At 34.5% G+C, this 27,592-nt stretch overlaps 1 protein-coding gene across 2 annotated transcripts in view; it reads right to left on the reverse strand.

Annotated features, from left to right (window-relative positions):
- Nucleotides 1-27,592, reverse strand: part of RTTN (rotatin) — a 92,584-nt gene that overhangs the window by 42,771 nt on the left and 22,221 nt on the right. The window contains exons 15-31 of one of the 2 annotated variants that reach the window (XM_059836330.1): nt 25,801-25,926; nt 23,653-23,769; nt 21,730-21,869; nt 21,336-21,507; nt 20,155-20,254; nt 18,367-18,455; nt 15,557-15,674; nt 15,152-15,258; nt 14,306-14,355; nt 13,755-13,943; nt 12,410-12,649; nt 9,253-9,397; nt 7,409-7,563; nt 5,980-6,199; nt 4,004-4,132; nt 1,563-1,670; nt 766-924 (exon numbers count right to left, since the gene is read on the reverse strand). In XM_059836330.1, coding sequence (XP_059692313.1) covers nt 766-924; nt 1,563-1,670; nt 4,004-4,132; nt 5,980-6,199; nt 7,409-7,563; nt 9,253-9,397; nt 12,410-12,649; nt 13,755-13,943; nt 14,306-14,355; nt 15,152-15,258; nt 15,557-15,674; nt 18,367-18,455; nt 20,155-20,254; nt 21,336-21,507; nt 21,730-21,869; nt 23,653-23,769; nt 25,801-25,926 — 2,364 coding nt within the window. Of the gene's footprint in view, nt 1-765; nt 925-1,562; nt 1,671-4,003; nt 4,133-5,979; nt 6,200-7,408; nt 7,564-9,252; nt 9,398-12,409; nt 12,650-13,754; nt 13,944-14,305; nt 14,375-15,151; nt 15,259-15,556; nt 15,675-18,366; nt 18,456-20,154; nt 20,255-21,335; nt 21,508-21,729; nt 21,870-23,652; nt 23,770-25,800; nt 25,927-27,592 lie in introns of both variants that reach the window. The other variant, XM_059836329.1, reaches the window with a different exon arrangement.

Below are 27,592 nucleotides of genomic sequence, written 5' to 3' on the forward strand. Positions count from 1 at the left end.
TTTGCCAATCTTTTGTCAATAATTTGACCTTTATGAGACTATTAAAATTATTTGGAAGTTAAATAAAACAATAAAGCATACATTCTCAAAAGCATTTTTCACAAATAAATTCAAAATATTATTTTGGAGTATGTAATTAGTTGAGCAACAGAGCTGGGAAGAAACTAACCCACTATTTGTCACAGTTGTTCTTTCTTAATCACTGGAAAACAAGAAAAACCTTACAACCAAAGTTGATAGAAAGTTGCAAAAACCATGTACACAGTTTAAGTATAGTATTATATAGTTCTATGTGCTGTTCTACCACAGTACAAACTTTCAGTTCTCACAAATAAACCTTAGTGCCTAGGCAAATTAGATTACTTCATGTCTGCAATGAAGAGATATTTACTACAGATCAGGTGATGAGTTCATATCAAAGTGTTCATAAATGGAAAAAAACCAGCCACTAAAATCTGGGCTAATTTGTTACGCTTTAGCAACCTATTTGTCTGCCTGAGTAAGCCTTAGGAGTTTTTATGCGTTCACTTGTATTGTTTAGATCATTTCTGCTTTTACACTAAGCATCTATATTTGTTGCTTCTTGAGTAATTCTAAATAAGAAGCTAAACATTTATTTTAATTAGGTAGTATTTAACTTACAAAGCAGTAGGTGTTATGCAGCATCAGAGAATAGATATATAGAATAAAAAATAAAAAAATCTTTTTTTCTTAATGAAAAAAAACTTGACATTCTAAGACAGCAGAAGGACACAAGAAACATACCTCCCTGCGTACCATGCTACATTCAGATTGGTCCAGAAGAATGTTTATCACTGTTCCCCACAGCCCTCCTGAAATGTTCTGGCAACTTTCTGCTAAAGCAATACATCCTATTTCAAGAGATGTAAGAGCTGATCCTATTCCAAGTGCTGTAAATCTGACCTAGTACATACAAGCACAATACAAAGTGGTATTTCCTACAGTAATTAGCAACACATTTTTTAAATTATTAAGTTGTATCAACTGAATCTGGAGCTTAAGGGAATAATTCAAAAAGTAACAGCCTCTTTTCCTGTACTTCTCTGGCCCTATACTTATAATCACAACTATGTGTACATAAAAGTGACAAAATTAATAAAACAGATTTTTGAATACTTAGAAATACTAAGTTAGTCTTCAATATTCTTCACATTTTACCACTTTAAAATAGTTCCATTTAGCAAACTTATATAATTTAACAGATTTGCATCAAATACATTTGCTCTAAATTTGTAGTTCACGTAAATGTTTCTGCTTTGCAGCTAAGTAACAGCAATGTCAATGAAAACTGCCTATGAATCATGATCATGAGTGACTAATGAAAACACAGAAGACAGAAGATGTAGGGAAGGATTTCTCAGAAGATGTTTATATGGAAACATTCTCCCTAATTTTATTGTTACTGTTACTTAGGATATAGTCAGTAACATTTTAAATAATGCAGAACAGTAGTTCCAATATTAAATAGATTAATGAAACAAAAATTTTGCAAATACTTAAGGGTCAAATTAAGATATCAACTTAACATTGCATTAACTAACCTCAGGGTCTCTATCTACCCATAAAGGAACCAGCCATGCCAGACCTAGCTGAGAAGCAACTTGTTCTTCACTGTTGTCATAAGGCAAAGACCAAAGAGATATCCAGTCCTGATTAGAAAACAGAAAATAATTTATTAATTTATTTTACAACTCTTTCAATGCCATGCCAGTCTACCAACAGCCTGACCTACCAGTTACATACTAGAACACTTTAAATGCACACAACACTGATATATCAGGAAAAAGATTTTGATTCTGTCTCTATAAACACATATCTAACCGGCTGACTTCACCTACTGTATAAAATTAAATTTGTTGTTGTCTTCTTCATAGAATTAGGTCAGCAGTGCTAAAGAGAAGTTAAATATTTTACTTGAAATACTGGGATAATTATTTCTATTGAAGATTTACTACTTACATTTTTTATTTTTGCTTATTATTATCTTTCTCTTACATTCTATACGTGCAGAAAACTACTAAATAAGAACATGCAATTATGTCTTTCATCGTAATTCATTCTTTTTCTTCATGCACCCACCATGTGATTAAATAAAGTCACGCAGACTAACACACACTACTTAGCTGCAGATTCCATGAAATCATACCTGATTTTGCAAATTAATTTCTTTCATTCAGGTTAAAAAGAAAAAAAAAAACCTCACATACCTGCAAAGTGCTCTGTTTAACCATGACACTACACAAACAATATATTAAGTTCATAATGAATCATGATACCTAAAATTTTATGTATGTGTCTTCTGACCGTCTCAGTCCTGTATATTTTTACACAATAGATGACTGATGTTTCACTTGGAGCAGCATATTTTGCATGGATCTTCTCAATACACAATATTAATTACAAAAAGCACAGTATTTTACTATCTTTGAATTTAGGGAGAGAGGGCATTAACATACAAAATGAAATACAAAACATAGGTCAGCAAAGCACGACCAATGAAATGATACCATAGCAAACAACAAAACATTGCAGCAATTCTAGTACACCATAAGTATACGCTCTATTTCCCATGTACTCCTACAAACATTTTTAAGTAACTTCTGTCCATCAATATGAGCTAAAGGACCTTATGTCTGACTTAAAAAGGTGGTTCTTCTAATAATGAAGAATACTACTCCTAGTAATAATAATAGAAGAATAATAATACTACTAATGAGCAAAAAAATAACTTGCTTTAACTAGTTTTAATTTCAAGTCATTAGACTGTGCGTTTTAAGTTAGCATTAATTAATTTATTTTTTAAAAATCATATTTATCCAGTGTACCTCTTGTATAACACTGCTTGCACAGAGGAATAAGGCTAATTTTGTATTTCTCTTTCCAGAAGATTTGACACTAAATCACATGATAGTAAACAACGTCCAGGATTTACTTCTTGGAGATTATAAGTTATTAGTACAGTCTAGACAGTAACACTGTTGTACACAGACTATGATTTACAGCCACAAAAAAATGCCACCAATCATTATGCTATTCTACATATTATTCTATGATACTGATATAAAAAAAAGTCCTCTCCTTCATCCATGCATCTATGATCTAATTCTTTGGAGGCTGCAGTCTTCCTGCAGTGTACTTAATACACTGTCACCCTACAATTTTAATAAACTTTATCAGCACTTAATATCTTGAAGGAGTACAGAACTGAAAAAATGCAATTTGGAGGAGCAGGTATACTGCTATTTCTAATTATATACATACTTGATCATATTGAAAGGTTTTCACTTGTGGCTATCATAGATATTAACAAGAGTGGATATTAATTCTCCAAAATGATTACACTAAACTGTTGAATTTACTTTAACTGCTTCAGGATGAAGGCCATTTTTTCTAAGCTCTCAAAAATTTAGCTCTCAAAATATGCACACGGACACAAAGCACAGATATAAATTTTGCTGATAGGTAATGATAGCTCCTTTTACAAGTGAGACAATAATTCTTTCATGTATGTGTATATTCTTTCATGTATGCATATACACACATGGCAGAATACATACATGTATGTGTAAACATATATTAGAAAGCCTGTTACCTATACAAGGCTGAAGAAATAATGCTGTTATAAACCCTTAAATTTATTCTTCCTACATAAAATCCTGATTTCTCATTTTTTATAAAAAGAAAATTATACCTTATTCTGATAGAGGGCCTTTTTAAATCCACAGAATTAGTTGCAGAATATTTTCAGTAAGGTTAGAACTGAATCTTCAGCTTTCTTGTATACTATATTCTATTCATTTTTCTAACATTATATATCAAATCAGATTACCTGATTTTTTTTTTTCATTTTTACTATCTGCTGCAATATAAGACATCTTCCCCCACCACATAAGAAAATCCATCATTTAACTTTAGCAGTTTAAAATGTATCTGTGCACAGCCCTCACAAATGACAAGATAAGGACAACTGTAATGGACTCACCATATCCTTGGCTTGAGCCATCATTTCATGAGATAAGTGAAGCAAGCAAAGAACTGTGCTTTTCGTAACACCTTTTCCCATGAAGGACATAGCGTTTCCTCCCCATTCAACATAAAATGATGAGATGACCTAAGAAGGGGGGGGTACAAGTTCATAGTAGCTTTACAGTAAGCTACTGTAAGTAGCTTTACTGTACAGGTAGAGTACAAACTGTGCTACACACTTATTAAATCAAAATTTAAACTCATGAAAAGATCGCAGATTTTTAGCCAAATTTTAAGAATTTATTTATTTATGAGTCATTCAGTCATGTGATGGTTTCCTATACTGTTAAACCTCTGAAGTTCAATGTTTTTCATTTTCTTCTTCAAATGAAGAATGCAGTAGAGATTAATAATAAGCACAACATTGAATAGAAACCTGCAAGTTTGTTTTTCATGGAAACAGTACATTTATTGTACCCAGGGTTTTATGCTATGTTTGGAATTAAAAATATAGCCTCTTTTCAAAATTCCGTATTCAGGAAAAACGGTCATTTATATCTTTTATTGTGATTTGAATTGGAATAAATATATTAGCTTTCTATATCGAATTCTAATGAACAGAAATAAAGGTCACTGAATCGTAACATAAACTGACTCTGACCGAATATCTAACCATACATGTTAAAATAAAAAGCATGCTGCTTTCCACATGCCCAAAAATATTTTTTTAAAAATTATAATCTTAAGACTCATACTTCTAGATGTACTTTTCTCCCCAAAGCACAGCGATTTAAACCTGTCCATTTTTGCTGCTGTTCTTTCTTTCAGTGTCCCACTCTACAGGAATACCTTTCAAACCCATTTTCTCCCCTCCCCCCAAAAAGAAACCTACATTTACTTTCATATTTAGGCCAAGTGAAACAGCATAATGCTTTTGCACATAGAGCTTTTGTATTACCAGTTGATTTCATTCTGTATCATTTATCATGATTTTGTCCAGTAATAATCTTTCACATGACAACATTTATAACCTTGGTGCCATTTATAGTCTAGATTTCAAACTGCATAACTCATCTAATCAAATAGCTCCAAAATATTTATTTCTACTCAAGAAATCTTGGCAAGTTAAGACTTCCCCCTAAAAGATTTTTTTTTTTTTCATCACAAATATGATTATTATCTGTATACAAACTTTCCCGACACTTGTCTGGTTGCTATTCATATCATTCAGAGTCACAAATGAATTAAAACTACTTTAAGATATTTTCCAAGCCTCTACTAATGCAACAAATAGATTTTAGTATTTGAAACTAAGAAGAAAACTTCTACATGTACCTATCTTACTGAATTCTTGTAAAACAATCAGAAAGCCAGATCTATGTTTTTCCTACAGTTTTAAGATGACTGGAGTTTTCAAAAGATGTAATTTTAGGAGCAAAAACTAATTGCCTATCACATCCATGGACTTAGCAAACAAATAAGAATGAAATTTTGGCTTCCCAGCAACTGCAGCATCTTGAATTACCTCTTTTCTGCTTTCTCAGTGTTAATAATATGCCTAATGACTTACTGTTCCCCCAGACCGCTTTTCACACATGGATTTTGCCTGTGGAAGATGATCTTGGATTTTTCCTCTTGCAGTTTCAGTTATTAAAAGAAAAACAAAAAGAAAAACAAAAACCCCACAAACAAAAACGAACAAACCCCACATCTATTTCTCATCTTGCTTAAACTATAGTCACTTTATATTAGCTCTTAAATAGGGGATGAAGGCACACACAATACAACCTATCATCATAAGTACAGATAAACATTACTCAATCTAGTCTCCGTATTTTTTCTATTTACTTCGCAGAAAAAAGCATCTTTTCCACACCTGTTCTTAGTGATGACATTCACTAAAAGTACATCCTAAAAATGATAGTGTTATTAGTTACACGGTTCTTTACAAGCATTCTAACCAAAAGGTAAGTTATAACATAAGCTACGTACCTCTAGAAGACCTGTTAAATATTTCTTACAAATTGTGACAGGTTCAACTGCAGCAGAGTGGGTACTCCAGTCTGGAAGTGCAGTAACATGAACCATTCCTTGTAACGTTCTCTCCAGTGAAGGCAGTCCATAAAAATGCGGTGCATCTGTTAGCCTTAAGCATTGTAGCAGCTTCAGAGCCAGCTCAGTTCTGAAAGAGCCAGCAAGTTCCAAGACCTCTCTGATTTAATTGTAAAAAATAAAAACAAACAAGCAAAAAAACATCAAACATCAACATGAAGCTATTAAAAGGAATCATTTTACAAGAGGCCAATGCCTCATTCTTCCTACTGTTACTCTATGAGTCTCAGCATCTCAATTAGTTACTATTGCCTTATGCACAGAATAACATGGAATTAAACGTGACATTTCTAGCTTCACACAGGTTCTGAAAACATAATATTGCATCTGATTATAACAGGGCTGCTTAACCAAAGTAGGACAAATTAGATATAACTCTAACTATTAAGGAGCATGTTAAATAAAGAGTGAGAGATTGAAGACAATGGATAACATAACAAGAAGAGTTGCAAAGCTTAGTAGCTACGCTTATGTTTGTTCTGGTTCAAGAGACAAGTTTAAAAATACTTCCTACAAAATACCATCAATCTAGAATTCAGGTAGGTAGAAAATATAGGAGTGTGAGATATAATTAGCAGGGATTTCTATAATTCTCCCTTTTCCAGCTGTCAAAATTTTAGAAAATGAATAACTGTATGAGAAGAATGAAGAAAGTAACATTTTGAAAGTATCTTTACAAACAGTTATGCTGTGACACTGAAATAAACAAATATTATCTTAAGCTGCAATTTTAGTATCTTTTAGAATACACTTGGACAGAGAGATTTAGTGTGGGAAGACGTTATAATAGAAACTCTGAGAAAAAAACAGAAATTCATTTCTGTGTTCGCTTGATTCACGGAAAAAGGTTGGAGCTTCATGCTGGAAGTAGCTGTCCTAAATAATCACTAATGCGCACTGATATGCTGTATTAGGCCAAAAAGGAGTTCAAAAATAAAAATTTGTTGATATTTCAAATATTTCAATGTTTTACTTTGCTATAAATAAATACTACAAAATCAACCAAGTTATCATTTGCTTGTGCAAATTTCCAGCAGTGAAAAAGAAATAGCCCATCTTCTCCCTGCTATCAGTTTAATTATCATTTGCTGAAAGAGTGACCACTAGTACATACTCTTCCAAGTTTCCCAGTTAATTTCCTAATTTACTGTGAAAAGGCCTGTTGATCTTCACTTCAAGAGGAGTACATTCCACTTTTACAGTTTAAAGTGATTGAGTCATGATGTAATTCTATTCAAATTCTGACTGAGAATACTGAGTATTATGATCCCCTGTCAGAATTACACAGGCAGGTCCATTTACACTGTACCTGTCAGTCACTGACACAGAACAAAATAACAATGTGTTAAAAAGACGAATGAGTTCTTTATCCAGTTGCTGCCTGACAGCAGCCTGTATTTCATCTATTTCATCCTGCACTTGGGATTCTGGTCGCACCAGGAGGCCCAAAAGGGATTTTGGGTTCTAAAAGAAAAGAATAAAAATACAATCACATAATGCATTGTTTAAATCCTATTTCAATACCCACACTAAAGCCATTTTTCTGTTGAGCGCTTGCAAATCACACACATTATAAATCACAAATTTCATGACCATTTTACTAAGAAGTACTTCTGTAAAAAGCACAGTAAAAGATTCCTATAATTACCTATAACTTGAATCTACTAAACATCATAAAAGAATCTACTGTTAAGGCCTTTAAAATCTTCTGGCATTAAGCAATGATACAGCGTACTGTGAAGCATGAAAGAAAAGTCCAAATTATATACAATAACCTGCAATAAAAAAACCCAAAAAACACATAGTAGAAATATTAGTTCAAGATGTATCTTGTATGTCTCAGCTGCCTGAAAGACTTAAAATCATTTGATATAAAGATTTTATATTAATATATTGAATGGGCCATACTTACAAAATTTTATAGGATTCCCAGTTAGCCATACAAATTGAAGTTCCTGAATTTATAAGTAATTGAAAGGAAGTCTACTAGCATTTTTTTCCTAAATATTTAGATTGTATTTTAAAATGGGAAAATGCAAGTGCATGGAGACTGCACTTAAGATATGATATCCCTTTTAAGTTCATGAATGATCTTGCATGTGGGCAGTATGCCCTTGCTTTGTGAAGAACAGTACTTTGCAAACCTCTAAAACTGCAGCCATCACTTTTATCTTCGGTATTTAACTATTGTTTTTATACAGCAAGATTGAATTATTATATTTTGACAAACACAATAAAAGTTGTTTTATACTGCTTTATGATGTTTATTTCCTATTTGTTTTTATACTTTCCAATTTCACACATCTTAGATGAACGGTATTGGATAGAACGGATCTCTCAAATAGAAAGCACAGGAGTTTAGAAAAACTGAAATGAAAAAAATTACATTGTTTCAATATCATACATGCACTTTAACTACAGCAACTGAACTGTATGCTCATATAATACCTTCCTCATGCTTATAAAAATATTTTAGTTAGACATATTATAACCATTTAAAAATCAACACTGAAGTGCCAGACACACTGAAAGCGAGAACTTCTGTCCTAACTTTCAATTCTTGTTCTTAAGGCAAGACAGATAATGCTCATTTATATCTCTTTTCCAAACAGAAGGTTCCAACACACCTGTATGGAACCTCATCCTTTAAGTTACATAGATAGTACGTATATAGTTACATAGCTAAGCATACCTTATAAAGCTGTGTATGGATGCACACACATATGTATGGTTACATAGTTAATCACATTATGTAAGTATAAATAGTTATATGTACAATTAGAGCTCTGCATAGCTAACTATAGTTATATGGCTCTATACAACCATATTACCATAGTTAACTACAACAGAGCAAGGCACACACAGGTAGATGTTGCTTGCTTTTGGCAAATATAATATTAGAGTTTAGAGAAATAATTTCTATAACAAGTAAAAGGAGAGAAGGAAATTCACCCTTGTTCAAGTTAACTTCCTCAAACACTAAAACCATAGCACTGACCACAAAGTAGCAGACATTAATAACATAAGATTTGCTATTTCTTGCTTTTGTCGAGAGAAGTTTTCCTTGATGAGCTTACCAGAAACAAACGAGCCAACCAGTTCACAGTTATACAATTTCTTAGTCTACGGCTAATTACTTAGGTATATTCTTACATTTTTAAGCAATGATTTCAGGATCCACTTTAGACGGTCTGACTCCAAACTTGATTTCTGCTCTCTAAGCAGTTTGTTTAAAAATCTTAAGACATCTACTAAAAGCTTCTCATCCTCTGCAGAAGCTGGAAGCACTTGCAGAAACCTGCAATGAAACAAAAATATTTACTTTCATACTTGTAGCACATTAAAAGAGATCTCAGCCTAATACAACCGAAGTCACCTGCAACAGTGGAATTATATAAATATGTATATTACATATATTTACATATAGCTAATATGAAATTATATTAATTTATAGATATATATTAAATTACATATATTTAAATATTTTTACATAAAATATTGACTACAGTAAGTTATTATACTTACATACTATTATACATTTATTGTGTATTATTACAATATAAAATTGTTATGTATATTAAAAAGTGTATTTACATATAGTAAACATGGAATTGCATACAGCAAAAGGTAGAAAAATCTGAACAGGGCCACAGACAGAAAAGAAAAAATATAATTAGCTATTAAATACTAGCAATTAATAATGGCAAAGCCTACCTATGCATTTTAAATAATCCTTATTTTAAATACAGCATTCTTATTTTTTGCTGGTTTTGTGTATGTAAATTACAGAATCACATAATCATTGAGGTTGGAAGGGACCTCTGGAGGTCATCTGGTCCAACACCCCTGCTCACGCAGGGACACCTGGAGCCAGTTGCTCAGAACCACGTCCAGGTGTTTTTTGAATATCTCCAAGGATGGAGACACCACAACCTCTCAGGGCAACCTGTGCCACTGCTTGGTTACCTTTACAATAAAGAAGTGTTTCCTGATGTTCAGAGGGAACCTCCTGTGTTTCAGTGTGTTCACGTTGCCTCTGGTCCTGTCACTGGGCACCCTTGAAAAGAGCCTGGCTCCATCTTCTTTATACCCTCCCTTCAGGTACTGGTACACATTGGTAAGATCCCCCCTCTGAGCCTTCTCTTCTCCAGACTTGCCAGTTCCAGCTCTCTCAGCCTTTCCTCATAGGAAAGATGTTCCAGTCTTTCACTATCTTTGCGGTGCTTCGTTGGACTCTCTCCAGTATGTCCATGTCTCTCTTGTAGTGGGGAGCCCAGAACTGGATCCAGCACTCCAGGTGTGGCCTCACCAGTACTGAATGGAGGGGAAGGATCACCTGACTCATCCTGCTGACAACACTCCTAATGCAGTCCAGGATACCATCAGACCTTTGCTGCAAAGGCACATTGCTGGCTCATGTTCAGCTTGGTGTCCCATCAGGATCCCCAGGTCCTTTTCTGGAAAGCTGCTTTCCAGCTTGGTGAACCCCAGCACACACTGGTGCATGGGGCTGTTCCTCCCCAGGTGCAGGACTTTGTACTTCCCCTTGTTGAACTTCATGAGGTTTCTGTCAGCCCACTTCTCCAGCCTGTTGAGGTCCCTCTGGGTGGCAGCATGACCCTCTGGCATATCAGCCACTCCTCCCAGTTTTGTAATGTAAGCAAAATTGCTGAGTGTGCATTCTGCCCCATGATCCAAATCATTAATGAAGATGTTGAACAGGATTGGACCCAGTATTAATCCCTGGGGCACATTGCTAGTTACTGCCTTCCAACTGGACTTGATACCACTAATCACCACCCTCTGGGCCTGGCCATTCAGACAGTTTACCATCCATCTCACTGTTGACTCATCCAGCCCATACCTCATCAGCTTCTTTACAAGGATCTTATGACACAGTGTCAAAAAGCCTTCCTGAAGTCAAAGTAGACAATATCCACTGCTCTACCCTCATCTACCAAGCCAATCATTTCATTGTAGAAGGGTATCAGCAGGCTGGTCAAACACGACTACCCCTTGGTGAATCCATACAGACTACCCCTGATGACCTTCTTGTCATTCATGTGCATGGAAATGGTTTCCAGGATTGACTGCTCCATCACCTTCCCAGGGATTGAGGTGAGGCTGACTGGCCTGTAGTTCCCTGGGTCCTCCTTCCTGCCCTTCTTGACGATAAGAGCGACATTTGGTTTCCTCCCATTCTCAGGCACCTCTTCGAATCACCTTGATTGATCAAAGTGGACATGAAATTACATCAGCCAGGATACACTAGTGGGTGCATCCCATCAGGGCCCATGGATTTATGCATGTCCAGTCTGCTTATGTATTCCCTAAGCTGATCTTCTTCCACCAATGTTATGTCTTCCTTGCTCCAGACTTTCCCCCTGGTCTCTGGGGCCTGGGATTCCTGAAGGCTGGTCTTGCTAGTAAAGACTGAGGTGAAGAAGGCATTCAGGACCTCAGCCTTTTCCACGTCCCGTGTCACTGGGACACCTGGCTCATTCAGCAGCAAGCTCACTTTTTCCCTAGCCTTTCTTTTGTCACCTCTGTACTTATAGAAGCCCTTCTAATTGTCTTTGACATCCCTCACCAGATTCAATTCCAGGTGGGCTTTTGGCTTTCCTAACTGCACATCTGCATGATTGGGTAGTGTCTCTGTATTCTTCCCAAGTTACCTGTCCCTACTTCCACCCTCTGTAGACTTCCATTTTGAGTTTTGCCAGGACCTCCTTGTTCATCCATGTCGGACGTCCTGACTTTTTTGCCTGACTTCCTGCTCAATGGCATGGATCGCTCTCGAGCTTGGAGGTGGCGGTCATTGAATATTAACCAACTTTCTTGGGTCTCTCTTCCCTCCAGGGCCTGATCCCATCAGACACTAACAATGAGATCTTGACCTCTTCAAAGTTTACTCTCCTGAAATCCAGTGCTGTGATCTTTTTTCTTGCCCTCCTCCCTCCTCTCAGGATCCTGAACTCTACCACCTCATGGTCACTACAGCCAAAGCCTTAGACCTTCACATCCCTAATGAGCCCTTGCTTGTTTCTGAGAAAGAGGTCCAGCAGAGCACCTCTCCTCATTGGATCCTGTCACCTGGATCAGGAAGCTGTCACTGATGCTCTCCAGGAACCTCCTGGATTGCTTATGCCCTGCTGTGTCATCCCTCCAGCAGACAGAGGGAACAACACACATATATCAGAATCAGAGATGCATGGACAATCAATTCCATAAATTTGAAAATACGAAAACTAGGACATTTACAATTTAAGATTCATAATCTTTACTGGATTTCTGTAGTCAGTAGGCTTACCTGTTTATTGCTTTTTGCGAAACAAAGTTCTTCAAAGTGCTTCCACAAGACCCAGAACTGCATTTTAATGCGAGTCTGTCATTCAGAACGTAAAAACTAAGCCTAGTGAGAGCAGTCCTGACATCCCTGTGGGATACTGCCAGAATGATTGAATTAAGACAATCCTGCAGTCCATAGTTTGTGTGAGTTACTTTGAGTATAAGAATGTCTTCTGAGGATAGTTTTAGCGAATCTAAAAAGCTGAAAAGGTGTAAGAGAAAAACAATTAACAGCCAGTATATTTACAAACTATTTCAGTGAGTATTGATTCCTTTACATCCCAGTTCAAACGAGAAGACAAAACATAAATTACCTTAAAATTTATTTGTTAACCAATCCTTTCTTGTCCTTCCCCCTCCCCCACCTCCTCCAAAAAACCAAAACCCAACAACAATAACAAACAACCCCACCGCATTTAAATCCTGAGCTGTTTGCGTTCTTTGGAAAAATGGCACCTCTCAAAAAGTTACTTGAAAGGTGCTACTCACATTGTTTGTAATGAACTTTTCCTCCACACTATTGCAAATGTTGGACACTTGGACTACTCTATCTTCCTGTTTTCTTTTTAAGAGATTGCTTTGTTTTTGCCTGAGGGATCTTAAAATGAAAATGATTTATCAAATCAACAACTGCAAAGTTTCCAATGGCTCAAGAACCACACTGTTTACTAATGAAACTTGTAGGACCCCTTAAAGGACACAAGCAAAAACTGAAAAAACTGTCAAGATGGACAGAGATACAGGCACAAGCATTTCAGTCCTATTAAATCAAGACTCTTCTAAGATGCTGAGTTCTATATACAAATAGTCTCAAAGAGAGAAATGATGCTTAATCAAGAGCTAACCAAAGGATGTAAAGGGAATTTTCCTCATTATCTACCATAATTTTTAGTATTACCATTAAAAAGAATAATTATTTGGAATTTAAATCCCCAAGGAAAGAAAGAGAAGAGAAATAGTAAGTCATGCAACTATAAAGGGGAAAAAAGGCAGCTCACTAAAAAAGACCACAATGACTACAAGTAAAACAGCCACAGAGCCTATTTAAAGTTTTTTGACATGAGTCTGACCATTAATAAAAGTTGGATCACACTCTAGACTTCATGTATAAGTGCAATTTATGTCACAGCTAACGCTTTACCTATCTACAGCCTCTTGGGATGTGACCCTTTACATTTAAAAAGACAGCATTCTCAAACCAGTAAAAACTTGAACTGCTGTTTGAAGTTGAAAACCTTTTTATACTTGATTGTATGCTAATTTAATTGAAATATATTGGGATATAAAATCAAGATAAAATGCCTCACGTTTCTGCTTCCTTCTCATAATTTATGAGTTGCAATAGGTTTTCAATCCCATGGTACCATGACAAATTCCAAGCCATCTTAAGCATATCTGACACAGGTTTCATAGTCAAGCACTCCGAAGACAATGGCACCACAACAGTATTAGGGCTAACTACATGATGAGCAGTGATCCTGACTGGGAGATGATACCTAAAAAAAAAAATTAAAAAAGTGTTCGGTTTTGGTTGGTTGGTTGGGGTTTTTTTTGTGGTTTTTTTGTGTGTGTGTTTTTTTTTTTTTTTTTTTTTTTTTTTTTAAGTTAAATGTTCTATTAGAGCAAGCTTTTAAATTTGCAAATTATGTTTCTGAAACTCTTTTTCAGAGAACAAAGATTTGGAGAAAAAACTCCATGCAGACAACTCTGTATTTAACATCAAATGTTTCCCTTTATTACCCCACCTCCATAGTTCAGGAAGGACAGCAAATGGACAGAAGCAAAGTTAACTGTTTAAAAAAAAAAAAAAAAAAAAGACAAAACCCCAAACAAACAAAGACAAACCACCCACACATACCTTCTAACAACAGCAGCAGGTAAACTGAAGGTAGGTGGGCCAGTATCATTAATGGTTATGCCATCAGCCCTACAAGAGATTAAGTTAGAGTTATTATTCCCTATTTAAAGCTTCAATTTTCTACTAATGCTACACTTACTATTTCTTTATGATTCAGCTATAGCTGTATTTTTTCATCCAGCTAGCTCTTTAGTAACCCACTGATGAATAATTTTTATTAATAAACATTTCTTCATGATTATGCAATATTAAGATAGTTCTTAGGTCACACACATACAGAATACTTGTTGCAGATGTACTGCACATAATAATGAAATTAAAGATAACATACCAAAGCACATGCTTGTTTCTTTTTTTCTATTAGAGAAAAAAATATGCATTATAATTCTTTTCAGTATATTTCATGTGTGTGAATTCTAAAAGCATATTTTTTCTGAAGTATATGAAAATTTCAAATTATATCATAAGCTAAGGTCTGTTGTTTTAAGGACAACTGCTACATTTAAAAGCCAAAGTAAATAGGAGAATTCTGATTAAGTTAAAAAACCCACACCTACAGCTAGCTATTTGATTTCTGTAGTTTCCATTTATGGAAAAGATGGATTACAGACCCATCAGGGTTTTTTGAAAATTAAAGTAAACCTAAAATTAACACTGAGGTACGAAGTATTTATACTGAAAAAATATGCCATGCAACCCAAATATTGAAACAATTTGTCTGGCCTACAAATACGCTATTTTGTATATATAAAAGTTCGGGGCATGATTTGTTTGGATATATATACACAAACTTATTTTCATTAAAACCTTGATTTTTGACTAGACAATATGCCATTAAATAACTGTTTTTTCATACCACGTTTCTGTTCTTGCTACTTCATCAAACAACAGAAGACAAAGCAATACTGTAGTTTCTGTTAAAACATCACGATCATTTTGGAATATCAGGGAAACTGAAGAAAATAAAGATATTTAAAAATGTGTTAGGAAAACATTGATATTTAATAATACATAGAAAGACACTGGTTAAAAACAACAAAAAACCAAAAAAACAAATTTCCACAGTCATTTTGCCAACATCTTCAACAGATGCCACAACATGGGTAACAATAGCACACAATGATTTATCTTTTAAATATTAGAGACCCTGAAGTGATCCAAGGTTCTTAAGAAGGCTTTTGGTTAACCATCTAGCCATATTTCACACATTTTCTTTGCGCACATGTATTAAAGTGAAAATACCATCTTTACCTCTGAACAGCAAAAGCAGTAAAGATGATTGCTGTGCTAGGGACAGACGAACAACTGGATCGGCACATACAAGTTTGCGTAAGACTGTTAGACATGGGAACACTACGGATTCCATAAGCTGCAGGAACAGAGAAAAAAAAATAAATACAGATAACAAGATAATCTAGTATGAGATGCTTAATACAAACTGTCATGCTATGACACAATACATTCCATCATTTATAATAGAGAAACCTAGAACTTAGACAAGCACATTTCACTCAGACGATAACTGCATATTCATTAGAAAATATTTATTCACTTCTGGTTTTATTTTCTTTATAATTGATGGTCATTTTACTGGTCTCTGTCATCACAACACAATTATAAGGTTTGCTTCCAAAATATGTATTTTTAAGAAGCATATATGTGAGCTGAAGGATTTCCAAAAAACCCCAAATATTTACAACCATATAAGCTTAGTCATTTCTTTTTTTTAAATGCAAATAGCTTCTTGTATCACATTCATTTTCTGGGTCCCAGTCTTTCAGATCAGGAAACCTCAAAATAGAAAGAAGCTTGCTAAAAGTTAAAGTATGAGTGAACAGCCAAAACTATAACCAAAAGTCACTGTTCCTAAGAATAAGGAAACAATGTGTCTTTCACAGTACCATTACTTTGCTTGTCTGAGGTTCTGCCTTTAAATTTTATTTTGTAAACTGCATCACCAAATATAGTTTAATATTGAATAAACAAAAGCCCTGGTTATTTAGCATGGAAAGAGTCTTTTGCACAGCTATATATAAAGCTTTATTTAAATTGTGCTTTTTCCGTCTACTACATCCTTTATCCTTTTCTTGGTAGCTACTTTTCTAAGAACATACAAGGTTTTTTTGTTAGTTTTTTTTTTTTTCTATTGATTTTAGGATGAAATCAAAAATCATTTGAGGGGAGAACCAGAATCTGGGCTAAATTCCCCCAGGAAAGTATCCTAATGACTTATTTAATCAAACCTACATGGTCTTTCTTTGACATAATGAAACTTTAAAACTTTGCAGTTAGACTAAGCTATATCAAACGAGGTAAGCAGCGCTCCTACTTCATTTATTTTCTATTCTGGTGGATAGCTCATTTTCTTAGGAAGTAGTTTGAACTGTCAGAGCTTGAAGGAGCTAAGGATGGGACCTCTACTGGTTGTGTTTGAGACAGGCATAAGACTGCTTAGTCATTCTGCAGAGGAAACATTTTATAGTTCTTTTACAGAGCAGAGCATTTAGATCCAACACTTCTATCAACACAGAGCCAACAAAGAAATTCCTGAATGCTAGCACTTGAAGAACTGGAATTTCATAATCAGCTGTCAGCTTACACTCTCCTGCTGACTTGATCTAAACCATTCATAGTTCAACATGTACAATTTCAGATTTCTCCTCTAAAATACTCTGCAACTTCCATCATGTAAAGTTTGAACATCCTGTTTAGTATAAAGATCCTATGTTCCACAAGCCATATATGCAAGAGAAATGTGTCACAGCCCCCAGAGTTGTTGCCTATGGCCTTCCTGGATTAAATGAAAGTTTATAAAGGGCTATAAACATTATTTTAAAGTTTATCCTAGACTTTTACCTGGCTATGACAGATCTGCCTAAAGCAATATATTTCCCATGATTGTATTTCTGTATCATTAAGTAATTATGCTAATATCTATTCACTACCCAAAACAACAGTTGCATTACTCTGTTTCTCTAAAAAAGGTAAGATAATAAAAAACTAACATTAAAAAAAAGGGTAAAAAAAAATACCTGAAGAACCCGATATTTCAATTTCTCCAACTGGGTTTCAGTGGTTTACAAAAGTACTTATATTCAAGCTATCATAAACGGGACTAGACATTCCTTAATGCTAAAGGGATAAAATAATCTTAAAGATACTGAAAATCTGGAAAAAAACATTACCATTACCAAAGAAGAACATAATTTTCATTAATTTGACAAATAAGAGGAATTCCACTAAGTATCAAGCAGTTCTTTTCTCTCATACATTTTTGGGAAAGAAGTCATTACTATATAAAAATTCTCACGGTTACTTAGAAACACTCAAGGTTTGGGATCTTGGACTGCTATAACAATACTATAAAAGCAAACTAAGAAATACGCAAAAAGTTTATCCAGTGAAGTGATGCTGAACAACTTATAGCCTAAATGAGCTTGCATAAAATGTTTTCAACTAATGAATTTCAGAAAAATTCAAGCATCAGATTAGACATATTACAAAAACAGAAAGCTTGGTCATCTACAACAAATATACACTCAACTCTAAATCTGATCTTATCTCCTGAGACTCTCGCTGGTGAGGTGATCTTCTATTGGTCAGAAAATTACTTACACCTGAAACTCAGTTTGACACATAGATTCCCATTTACAATAACATCTCCTCATTTTTAATTATAATTTGCTTCAGGACTTAAATTTAGAGACCATGATATACAATATAACACTTTTTTTTTTCCCCAAGGTCATTAAAGATTATTCTTTTGGTCTCTACTGAGAAAGCTTCAGGGAAGTTCTGGTATATTTCTGAACCACACCAAACACAGTTCTCTGGCTAACTATTATAGGTAGGCAAACCCATCTTCTTTCATTAAGAGAATCTTAGCATTATCAAAAAATATAATGAAGAAAATACGTGTTGCAATTAGAATTGCTACTAAACATTTGTGTTCTGTGCAGAATTAATGCACAAAGATTAGTGTTAGAAGTGCAGGAAAAGGCAAATTCTACTACTGTCATGCTGTGCAATGCTTGCAGAAGAACTTGTAACAATAGTTTTACCTTGCCATCCACATGTATACATTCATTAAGGTAAGCCAAAATCTTTTCTATCACACCTAACTTTTTCACAATGCCATGCATTTTGGTATCTGCAGGAAAAACAGAAGATAGTAAGAATCGCTAGTTCTGCACCTATTTAATATTAAACTTCTTTCTGCAAGATCACAAACTCTTGCTGTTGAGAACAAGTGTCCAAAATTGCTAATCAACAGAACAAGTACGGCTCTACCTCTACGAAGGTGAGTCTCTTCAAAGTCTTGTTATCTGACTATAGTACTCTCTTGAACAGTAGACTCTTAAATATCTTACGTAACTTCCCATAAGAACTTTATGTTCCACAATTACAGTGATCCCCTGTGCAACTCAACTGCAGTCAAACGAGGATTTCACTTGTAGTATTTAAAAAGTCTTCAACAGTTTAATATGGAACTAAAAATAGTATTTACAAAAACTCAATCACTATAAGAGTATTTTCCACTGAACTCATCATTCAGAGCATCTGGTTTAAGAATATTCAACAACAACAAAAAAAGCTATGTCATTGGGGTTGGTTGGGTTTGTTGTTTTGTTTTTGGTTTTTGGGTTGTTTTTTTTTTTAATAATTATAAACTGATCCTTCATATGAAATTTGTCCGATAAAGCTGTGTTGTTTTTCCTTTACAATGTCATCCCATGCTATGTTTCATATTATCTTTTGACATCTGAAAACTTTGGCAGCCATAACTAAATTTATTTTACACGACAAGGTACACATTTCCTCATTTTTGTGATCATGTTTCTGACAAGAAAAATGCTAATTTGAATATTATCTGAGACCTCACCTTTCCATGGTGAAAAACTTAATGTTCTATGACTAGGATTTGAGTTCCTTGAAGAAAACATATTTGAATCAGAGTTTGAGCAGGTACAGTACAAACATCCAGGTTTGAAACTCTACAGTTATGACCCTGCACCGAGCCAAAATAATGCTCTATGCAAGACTGCTTACTTGCATCTTAATCCAATCAGATCTTCTTCACCAGAATTCATAATTTCTTCCTATGTGAGCAACATAATTATAAAAAACACCCATAATACAAATTTATGATTAGCCACTTAAATTATAAAAAGAGGAACACTTTCCTTGCAAAAATATATTAGATGAAATGCCACAGGCAGTCTGATTCTTGATATTGAAAGAGGGTATAATCATGGAAGCTTAGCTTGAGTTTACTGAACCCTCATTCACACAAATAACATTTCCATCCATTTTAACTGTAGTTACTACTAACTCAAAATGGAGGAAGAAATTCAGGATGATAGAAGAAATTCCTCACTAAGTATAAAATCCCTTTAGCTAGCCTGTGTAATCCAAGAATTAACTTTCCTAATGAAAATGCAACATTGACCATCACCTGCCTTACTCAAGACTGAGTATCTGAGTTAGCAATACCAAAAAATTCGAAGCACCACTAGTTCTGAGACAGATCAACAACTTAACAAACATTAAAAAGGAAAAGCAGGAAAAAAAAAAAAGCTTACAGAATTCAGCTTACTCCTCTATTACATAAGGGAGCTGTTTTCTTAAGTAGTAAAACCACTATTTCTTATTCTTGAGGGCAACAACAACAAATAACTAATCTTTTATTTGAATTGGTAGATTATCGACAATAGTGCTAAAATTCTGGTCCAACAACATACATAAAAATTACAAAAAGTACCCTTAGCAGAAACATACAGAAAACCTATCAAAACTGCAAGCTCATGCAATGATCTGCACATGAATACAAATTTTCTGAAGAATTTTACCTTCTAAAATGATAGCTAGCTGCTCGGCTGCAGATTTTCTTAAAACTAGGTCAACAGCATCAGAAGTCAAGATGTCATACAGCTTTTCAATAGTTTCTGCCTAAAAGTAAAACTGTATTAGATTTACATCCAGTATGCTATTACGAAACAAGGTAACCACCCAAATTTCCTAACAGAAAGTAGAAAATAAAAAGATCTAAATTCCTTATTACAACATATTTGATTAGCTTCCACATGCATGTAATAAAAAGATTATAACCTAATCCTTTCTTAAAGCAAATCTGTAATAATACCTGCGGAATATAACAAGACAAGTTTCTAGTGCACAACGGAAACAGATTTCTAACAAATAATGCTTAATTTATGCAGGACTATAGAAAGCTCAACACTACACAGAAATGCTAGAATATGCTTCTAAATCCATGAAGGGGACTGATTTTTTAATGGCAATAGGGCTAGACAAATTTAAATAATCCTACATATCCATACAAATTTCAGGTCCTAACTTCTTGAAGGATGTAGGGGAAGAGCATAAATCAAATGTACAATGAGTGGTCCGAATACTTATTTTCAGAGGGGAAGCATCTTAGCATTTGTTTAACATATTGTTGTTAATCTGAAAGCATTGAGTGTAAAGAAGGAAGGAGAATGGAGGGGAGATGATAAAAAACAAAAAACAGATATAAGTTTTCCCATACGTGAAATACTTGCAGGTTTTTTTTACTTTGCAAAAGCAGCAATATTAAAAAACCTCAAAGACAAATTTGTAATTTATTTTAGATTATTTCATATTAAAAATTATTTGCGTCTTTTTCAGTAAAAATTGATTCTGTGGGGAAAAAAAGCTCTATGTGAGAAAAATCAGACTCTACCCATGCACAATGAAATTTTGTAAACAGAGCAGGCCTGCGCTCTCTGTACTCATGTTAAGCCTTGCTGTTAACTTATCTGCAGAGAGAAAAAAAAAAAAAGAGAAAGAAGGAATTCTTTTCTTGTTGTTGCATACAGTAGCATAAAAACTACTGTTTAAGTTTACATGGAAAAAATATATTAACAGATTCCATTTTATGAAGCAAGACAATTTGTATGAAATATTGCAACCTTCGGAAAGTGATAACTTCAGTGACTGGGCAGGTAGAAGAGCTGATCAATGACACAATATTTAGACAGAGTTTACTCACCTTAAATATCGACTCCATTTTATCATCCAATTTTAGCTCAATAGCTCTTTCTATAATAAATAAGTTTGAAATGCTGGAAAGCACACTACCATGCAGATGCGGGCGTTTCAGGTTTGCCCCTTCTTCATTCAAAAGATGGAATGTTAAATGTTTAAGTGCTGTAGAACGAACCCTATAGAAGTAAACAATTAAATATATAATTCCTCATGCTGGAAAACTTTAGCTGTATAGTTCAAAAGTAATTAGTTTATAAAATTAATACAGCTAGGAGGAAGTACTTACTCAACTTAATATTGATTAATCCACCTTTCAAATCAACTGACTGCATAATAATCAGGTTTTTAGAGTAGACATTTTTGTCATCAACATTAGACGAGATGCTGACATTACTTACAACAGCTTTTTTGAAAAGAGAAGACGCAGAGCAGCCCGTAGTCTAGTAGTTCTAGGGAGAATACCTTCTCCTTTGTCAGAGGTTGTTTCACTCAAAGTGAGTATACAGTTACCTAGCATATCTTTTGTGTCAGCATAACCCTAAAACAAATAAACAACAAAAAAAACTTCCAAAATTAAAAAAATCTGCTTACTAACTTAGCAAATTAGACAAGGTAATTCCCCTTTTAGGGGCTAAGGGAGAGACGGGAAGGAACGACACCCCCCCAAAAAAAGCAATTACTTTTAAGAAAACATTCAATTTCTGCAGATTAGTATTCCTCCGTTAAAACGATTTTTAAAATTAATACACGATCCTGTGTACAAATCAAAATAGAGATTGCTACGTGCCTCAGAGATACTTTGACCTGAACATTTACGCTTCAATCTGTTAACATGATACTGCTCTGCAAGGTCAGTTTCCATTTCAAATTCAGTCCCTACAAGAAAATTACTTCAAAACATTCAATCCTATCTATTTTCAGATATTTAGTCAAAGCATTTTCACACACAACCAAGACAAACCAGAACCAATTATATCAAGTAATGATACTGCAAACATTTAAACAGCAGAGTAAAATACAAGGCATTTTATATGCATCGGGTAGATACAGGCCTGAGCTATGCTCCGCTATAGTATGGAGGACAATTCTACTCACAAAAACGAGAGTGGGGTAAGCTCTTTCTCACGTGTTTAGCCTACAGCTTATATTAAACCCCCACCTACCTAACCTTGAATATCAATGGAAGATATGTATGTGGGTAACACAGAAAAGCTGACATTACTGGGCAAGAAAGCTCTGAAGTAACCTTTCTCCCACCACTTTCAAGTTTTCAGTGTATTTCCTCTGCATATTTTTCTGTCCAAGCCTTCTATTTCATGGCCCATCTTATTTGCAATTTGTCCCCATTTTTGTCTTGATTTTTGTAAGGGATTAAGTCATATAAGCTTTTTTTTCAACTTACGGTAATACTGAGTTGTAGGCAACAGATGAATATATAGCAGTGATACAAGTCAGTAGGTATAATTATTGAGTGATATTTTTTGAGAAATAAAAAGACAGAAAAGTGTAATTCGATGTATTACCCAAGTTAAATAAAAGACAGAAATAAGGCAAAAAACAATCAGGAAAACCAAACATCAGATAGGTGCAGCAAAATATCTAACCTGAAAGACTATAGGAAGATCATAGAATGGAAATTTCTAGCACTAGAGAAAAAAACAATAAAGAATTTGGATGGAGCAATTAGGCTGAAAATCAGACTGAGAAAAGCAAAAGTTCCCATTAGATCAAGCCAAGGGTAAAGATAACGAAAAGAAATTTGCACATTGTTAGGGATATGAAGACTAACATCTAAGGCTAATACTGACTGTTGAAACTTCTAATAATATTGGAAACAAACAAATCAAAAAACAAACATCAAAATATACAGAAAATACAGCTTACACCTATTGCTATTTATTAAGCACATACTAGATCAGAAAATAACTACCACAGAGGAGTTAAAATTTTCAAATTTAAGATATGGGGGACACTGATAATTATTAACTAATTTTAAAAACCATGCAATTTTTTAATCTATATTTAGATTATCCACTCATATCTTCAAACCATTTAAGTCTCAGTCAATACTTGCTGATTTCTACTACATTTCAAAGTTTCACATTCTAGTAATACCAGGCTAAAATTTGTCTACAAATTCGAAGCAGTAACTTTGACTGGTATTAGGACCCCTATAAAACATTTCTCCATTTGACATCTGACAAAACAAGTCTGTAGGTATATTACTACTTAGGTGAATATTGTGTTTGTTCTTTAACATGACAGTGTTGCTGTTTACATTATTTCATACATCAAATTCAAATTAAAGCACTTAGAAGTACCTGTAAGACAGGAATGACAGGATAGAGGGCCTCAATAAACTTGTTCCAAGTCAATACTGCCATTACTAATCGTCCCTGCAATAGATGCATCAGAATGGCCTTGGCTGTAGAGTTTACCTGCTCAATAACAAAAAAAAAACTAATGCAACCACAGATGTGTCTAGGTCAGTTTGTCAATACTGTAATTGGAAATGCTATACAAAAACATCTCAAAGAGGATCTACAGGCAAAACATTGTCACAGCAGAACGTTACTTTTAAGTTGTCAATCACACTAAACATAAAGTTGTTAGAAAAGCCTCTCAGAGAAAACACACAAATAGTTCTGCCTAAAGAGCACCAAATCATTTTCCCCTTAGAACCCTGGTTTGTCTTTTTTGAAATAAAAGAAATCATTACTTCAGCTTATACACCTATTGGTCCCTTTATCCTGCAGGTAAAACAAATTCTGTTTCTTTTCTTTCCTGACCCTACATTTCTGGGGCACTTCATTCTCAGTCTTTATGATAAGCTTCCGAAAATACAGGAAGAAAAGAGATTTAAAGCCTGTTACATGGCCATTTCACTTTCTTCAAGAAAACAGTCAAACTGAGAAGGTTACAAATATTTCAAATTGTACCTGAGTTCATCTGAAGCTCTTCATAAAAAAGGAAAAAAGGTATATGATACAGCACTTTTACTGTATTACTGTATCCTGTATACAGTATGCAATGATTACTACATGCAATACTAAAGTATTTACAAGCTAATATTATTACTACAGTTGCAAGGGGGAAAAAAACCCCAGCTTCTCAGAATTCACTCTTCCTTACATAGTGTAAAAGCCACCTACCTTTAGTAGCTAAAACCCTACATTTTATGCCAGAGCTAAAAATCCTCTCACCCCAGACAACAAGAACAGCCTTTAATAATATCACTCTAGCCTATCTTTAAGGGACTGGATTTATAAAAATCACAGGGCAAATCTTAAGCCCAACCTTGGAATACAAGGTTCTTAATTTCTTCTCATTGTCACATGCCTGAAAGATTAAACTGATGCTTTATGAAAACTTAAGTAGCAGATATACATCCAAGAAGTTAAAAAAAAAAAAAGCTTGGCTATGATCTTCATTATATATTTTGTTAGAAGAATAATAAGAATGCATTATAAGGTGAAGAGAACAAAATGAGATAATTTTGTAAACATGTATTCTCTGTCTCAATAATCTTTTTAAATTCAGTATCAATTGAAATCTATTTGTTATACTTGACCAATCACTAAAAGAGAAAACTGGCAGTGTTCTTAATAAGGCATCCAAGGGAGCAGTCAAACAAAATAAATGCTTTCCTTGGAAAAGATAAATTACATACAAAGTAGAAATACAAATACATAGCACATTATTAAAGATATTTTATTTCTTTTAAAATGCTATCATCTTAAAAAAATCACTTCTAAATTGAATTGTGCAGAGTACTGTGTTAAAAAAAAAAATCTCACTTCAGGAGACAAGCTGAAAAAAATAAATAAAAATGTGTTAGTCAATGTTCTTTCCCCTCTGACCACAGGGACCTTATAGATCAGCTATAAAGAGTTACAAATAAACTAATTAATTTCCCCCGCCCTCAGAACTCCCTACTTGGCTTTATATGTAAGCTAGGAAATAGTGGATATATGTTAAGCATTCATACATATAAATGAACGCAACGGAAATTTGGTCCTATTCTATAATACTATAAAACACTTCTATAATACTCAGGTAATTAAACACAGATGTGTTTGTAGTGATGAAATACATTTTTACAGCAAAGACATTGCAGATTTAAAACGTGTTTTTACTCCTCAACAAAGCACACATTTCAGAGGTCATCTCAGCTTTACAAAGACTTGAGACTTCATGTTTTCCATAAATGTAAAGCATCATACGTACTATTTCATTGTATGCACATTTTATTAGGGCTGAATATATTACAGGAAAAGATTAAAAAACATAGCTTATTTCATTTTTCATTGGTCTTTACTTCATTTAATAGCATCCTATGCTTAGAACATTATTTTGCCTCTAATTCATCATTAGGCAAAACTTCAGGTAAGCCTCAGACCACCATAAAGAGTATCAACACCTACTTTGCATGCACATCAACTTATAAATACAGCTACTAAACACAGTACCTCATTCTTATCTTCCTGAAGGCCAAACGTACAGATTTCATATAAAACTTTTGGATGAAGAAGAAAATGTACTCCATGGCAGACTGAGGACACAGGCTTTGCAATATTCTGAATACCTAAACAGTCCTTTAGTAAAAATAAAGTTGATTAGTTTTAAAATTCAAGACAGTGTCCACTACTACGTCTTGTTTTATAGATTGCCTGAAGTTGTCATCCAGTGAAAGGCTTTCTTCATGCAGTTTGGAGGATTACAGTTCTGAAAGCTAAACATTACAGCCCTGGAAGAAACACCGTCTTTATAGATCACTAATTAAAAATTCTTGTTGTTACACAAGACTAAGAAATACAAAATAATTTTGGTTTTATTTTAAATAATAGTGAAAATAAATTAGACAAACTTTTTATGGTGTTTGGTATTACATTAAAATAAGCAAAACCTAAAAAATGTAGGTAAAAATCTCACAAAAAGATACAAGTGTCATTCAGTGGAGATAGAGGGTTCTTTTGCAAAAGACTAGCTCCAGCATCTTTGTACACCAGTGAATTGTGCTATAAGCACAATAAGTTTAGCTGTTGTCCATTAGAGAAAATAAGAATTATGACAAAGTATTATATCAAAAGAGAAAAGCGATTTTTATTTTGTGAGCCAATATTACTGAATACCTAAAATAACCTGATGAATATGACACTGCCATTCTTTATATGGAGTACAGCCATACTTCTAGGAAGTTCACACTCTTTATCCCTTGGGCTATCTTTATAAAAAACTAAGGCAGTGACAAAATATCCATGTAAAACAAAATCAAAACCAAAACAACCTCAAAACAACAACAAATTAAGGTTTTAAAACAATGAATACATAAGAAGACTTAGGTGTTCTTAGACACAACCCAAGCTTTCATACATAGGAAAAAAAGAGGTATTTTTCTTTCACATTTTTTGTAAGGTCTAAGCAATTAAAGCGTAATCTAGGTAAAAAGATCTACTCTGAAAGTGTCAGTATTTTATTAATATGTCATTGTTTTATTTTTCCTTCAGTAAACATATTTGCAAAAATCAGAAAAGCAGTCAATGCAAAATGATTTTGCTCAGGTACAAAAAAGAAAACTGAACAAAAAAAAATCAAAGGGAAGTGAAAAATCGCTATGAAGGGAATAGAATCTGTCCTTGAGGAGTGGTCCCATGTGAACCTCATGAGGTTCAACAAGGCCAAGTGCAAGGTCCTGCATTTGGGTCAGGGTAATCCCCAGTATCAATACAGGCTGGTGGATGAAGGGATTGAGAGCAGCCCTGCCAAGAAGGACTTGGGGGTCCTGGCAGATGAAAAGCTGGACATGAGTTGGCAACATGTGCTTACAGCCCAGAAAGCCAACCATATCCTGGGCTGCAGAAAAAGCAGCATGGCCAGCCGGTCGAGGGAGGTGATTCTGCCCCTCTGCCCTGGTGAGATCCCACCCGGAGTATTGCATCCAGCTCTGGAGTCCTCAGTACAAGGAAGACATGAACCTGTTGAAGCAGGCCCAGAGGAGGGCCATGAAGATGACCAGAGGGATGGAACACCTCTCCTATGAGGAAAGGCTGAGAAAGCTGGGGTTATTCAGCCTGGAGAAGAGAAGGCTCCGGGGAGACCTTATTGTGCCCTTTCAATACTTAAAGGGGGCTTATAAGAAAGATGGGGACAAACTTTTTAGTAGGGCCTGTTGCAATAGGACAGGGGGTAGTGGTTTTAAACTAAAAGAGGGTAGATTTAGACTAGATACAAGGAAGAAAGTTTTTACGATGAGGGTGGTGA

Source organism: Gavia stellata, chromosome 3, assembly GCF_030936135.1.
Source record: "Gavia stellata isolate bGavSte3 chromosome 3, bGavSte3.hap2, whole genome shotgun sequence".
NCBI classification, from domain to species: Eukaryota; Metazoa; Chordata; class Aves; order Gaviiformes; family Gaviidae; genus Gavia; species Gavia stellata.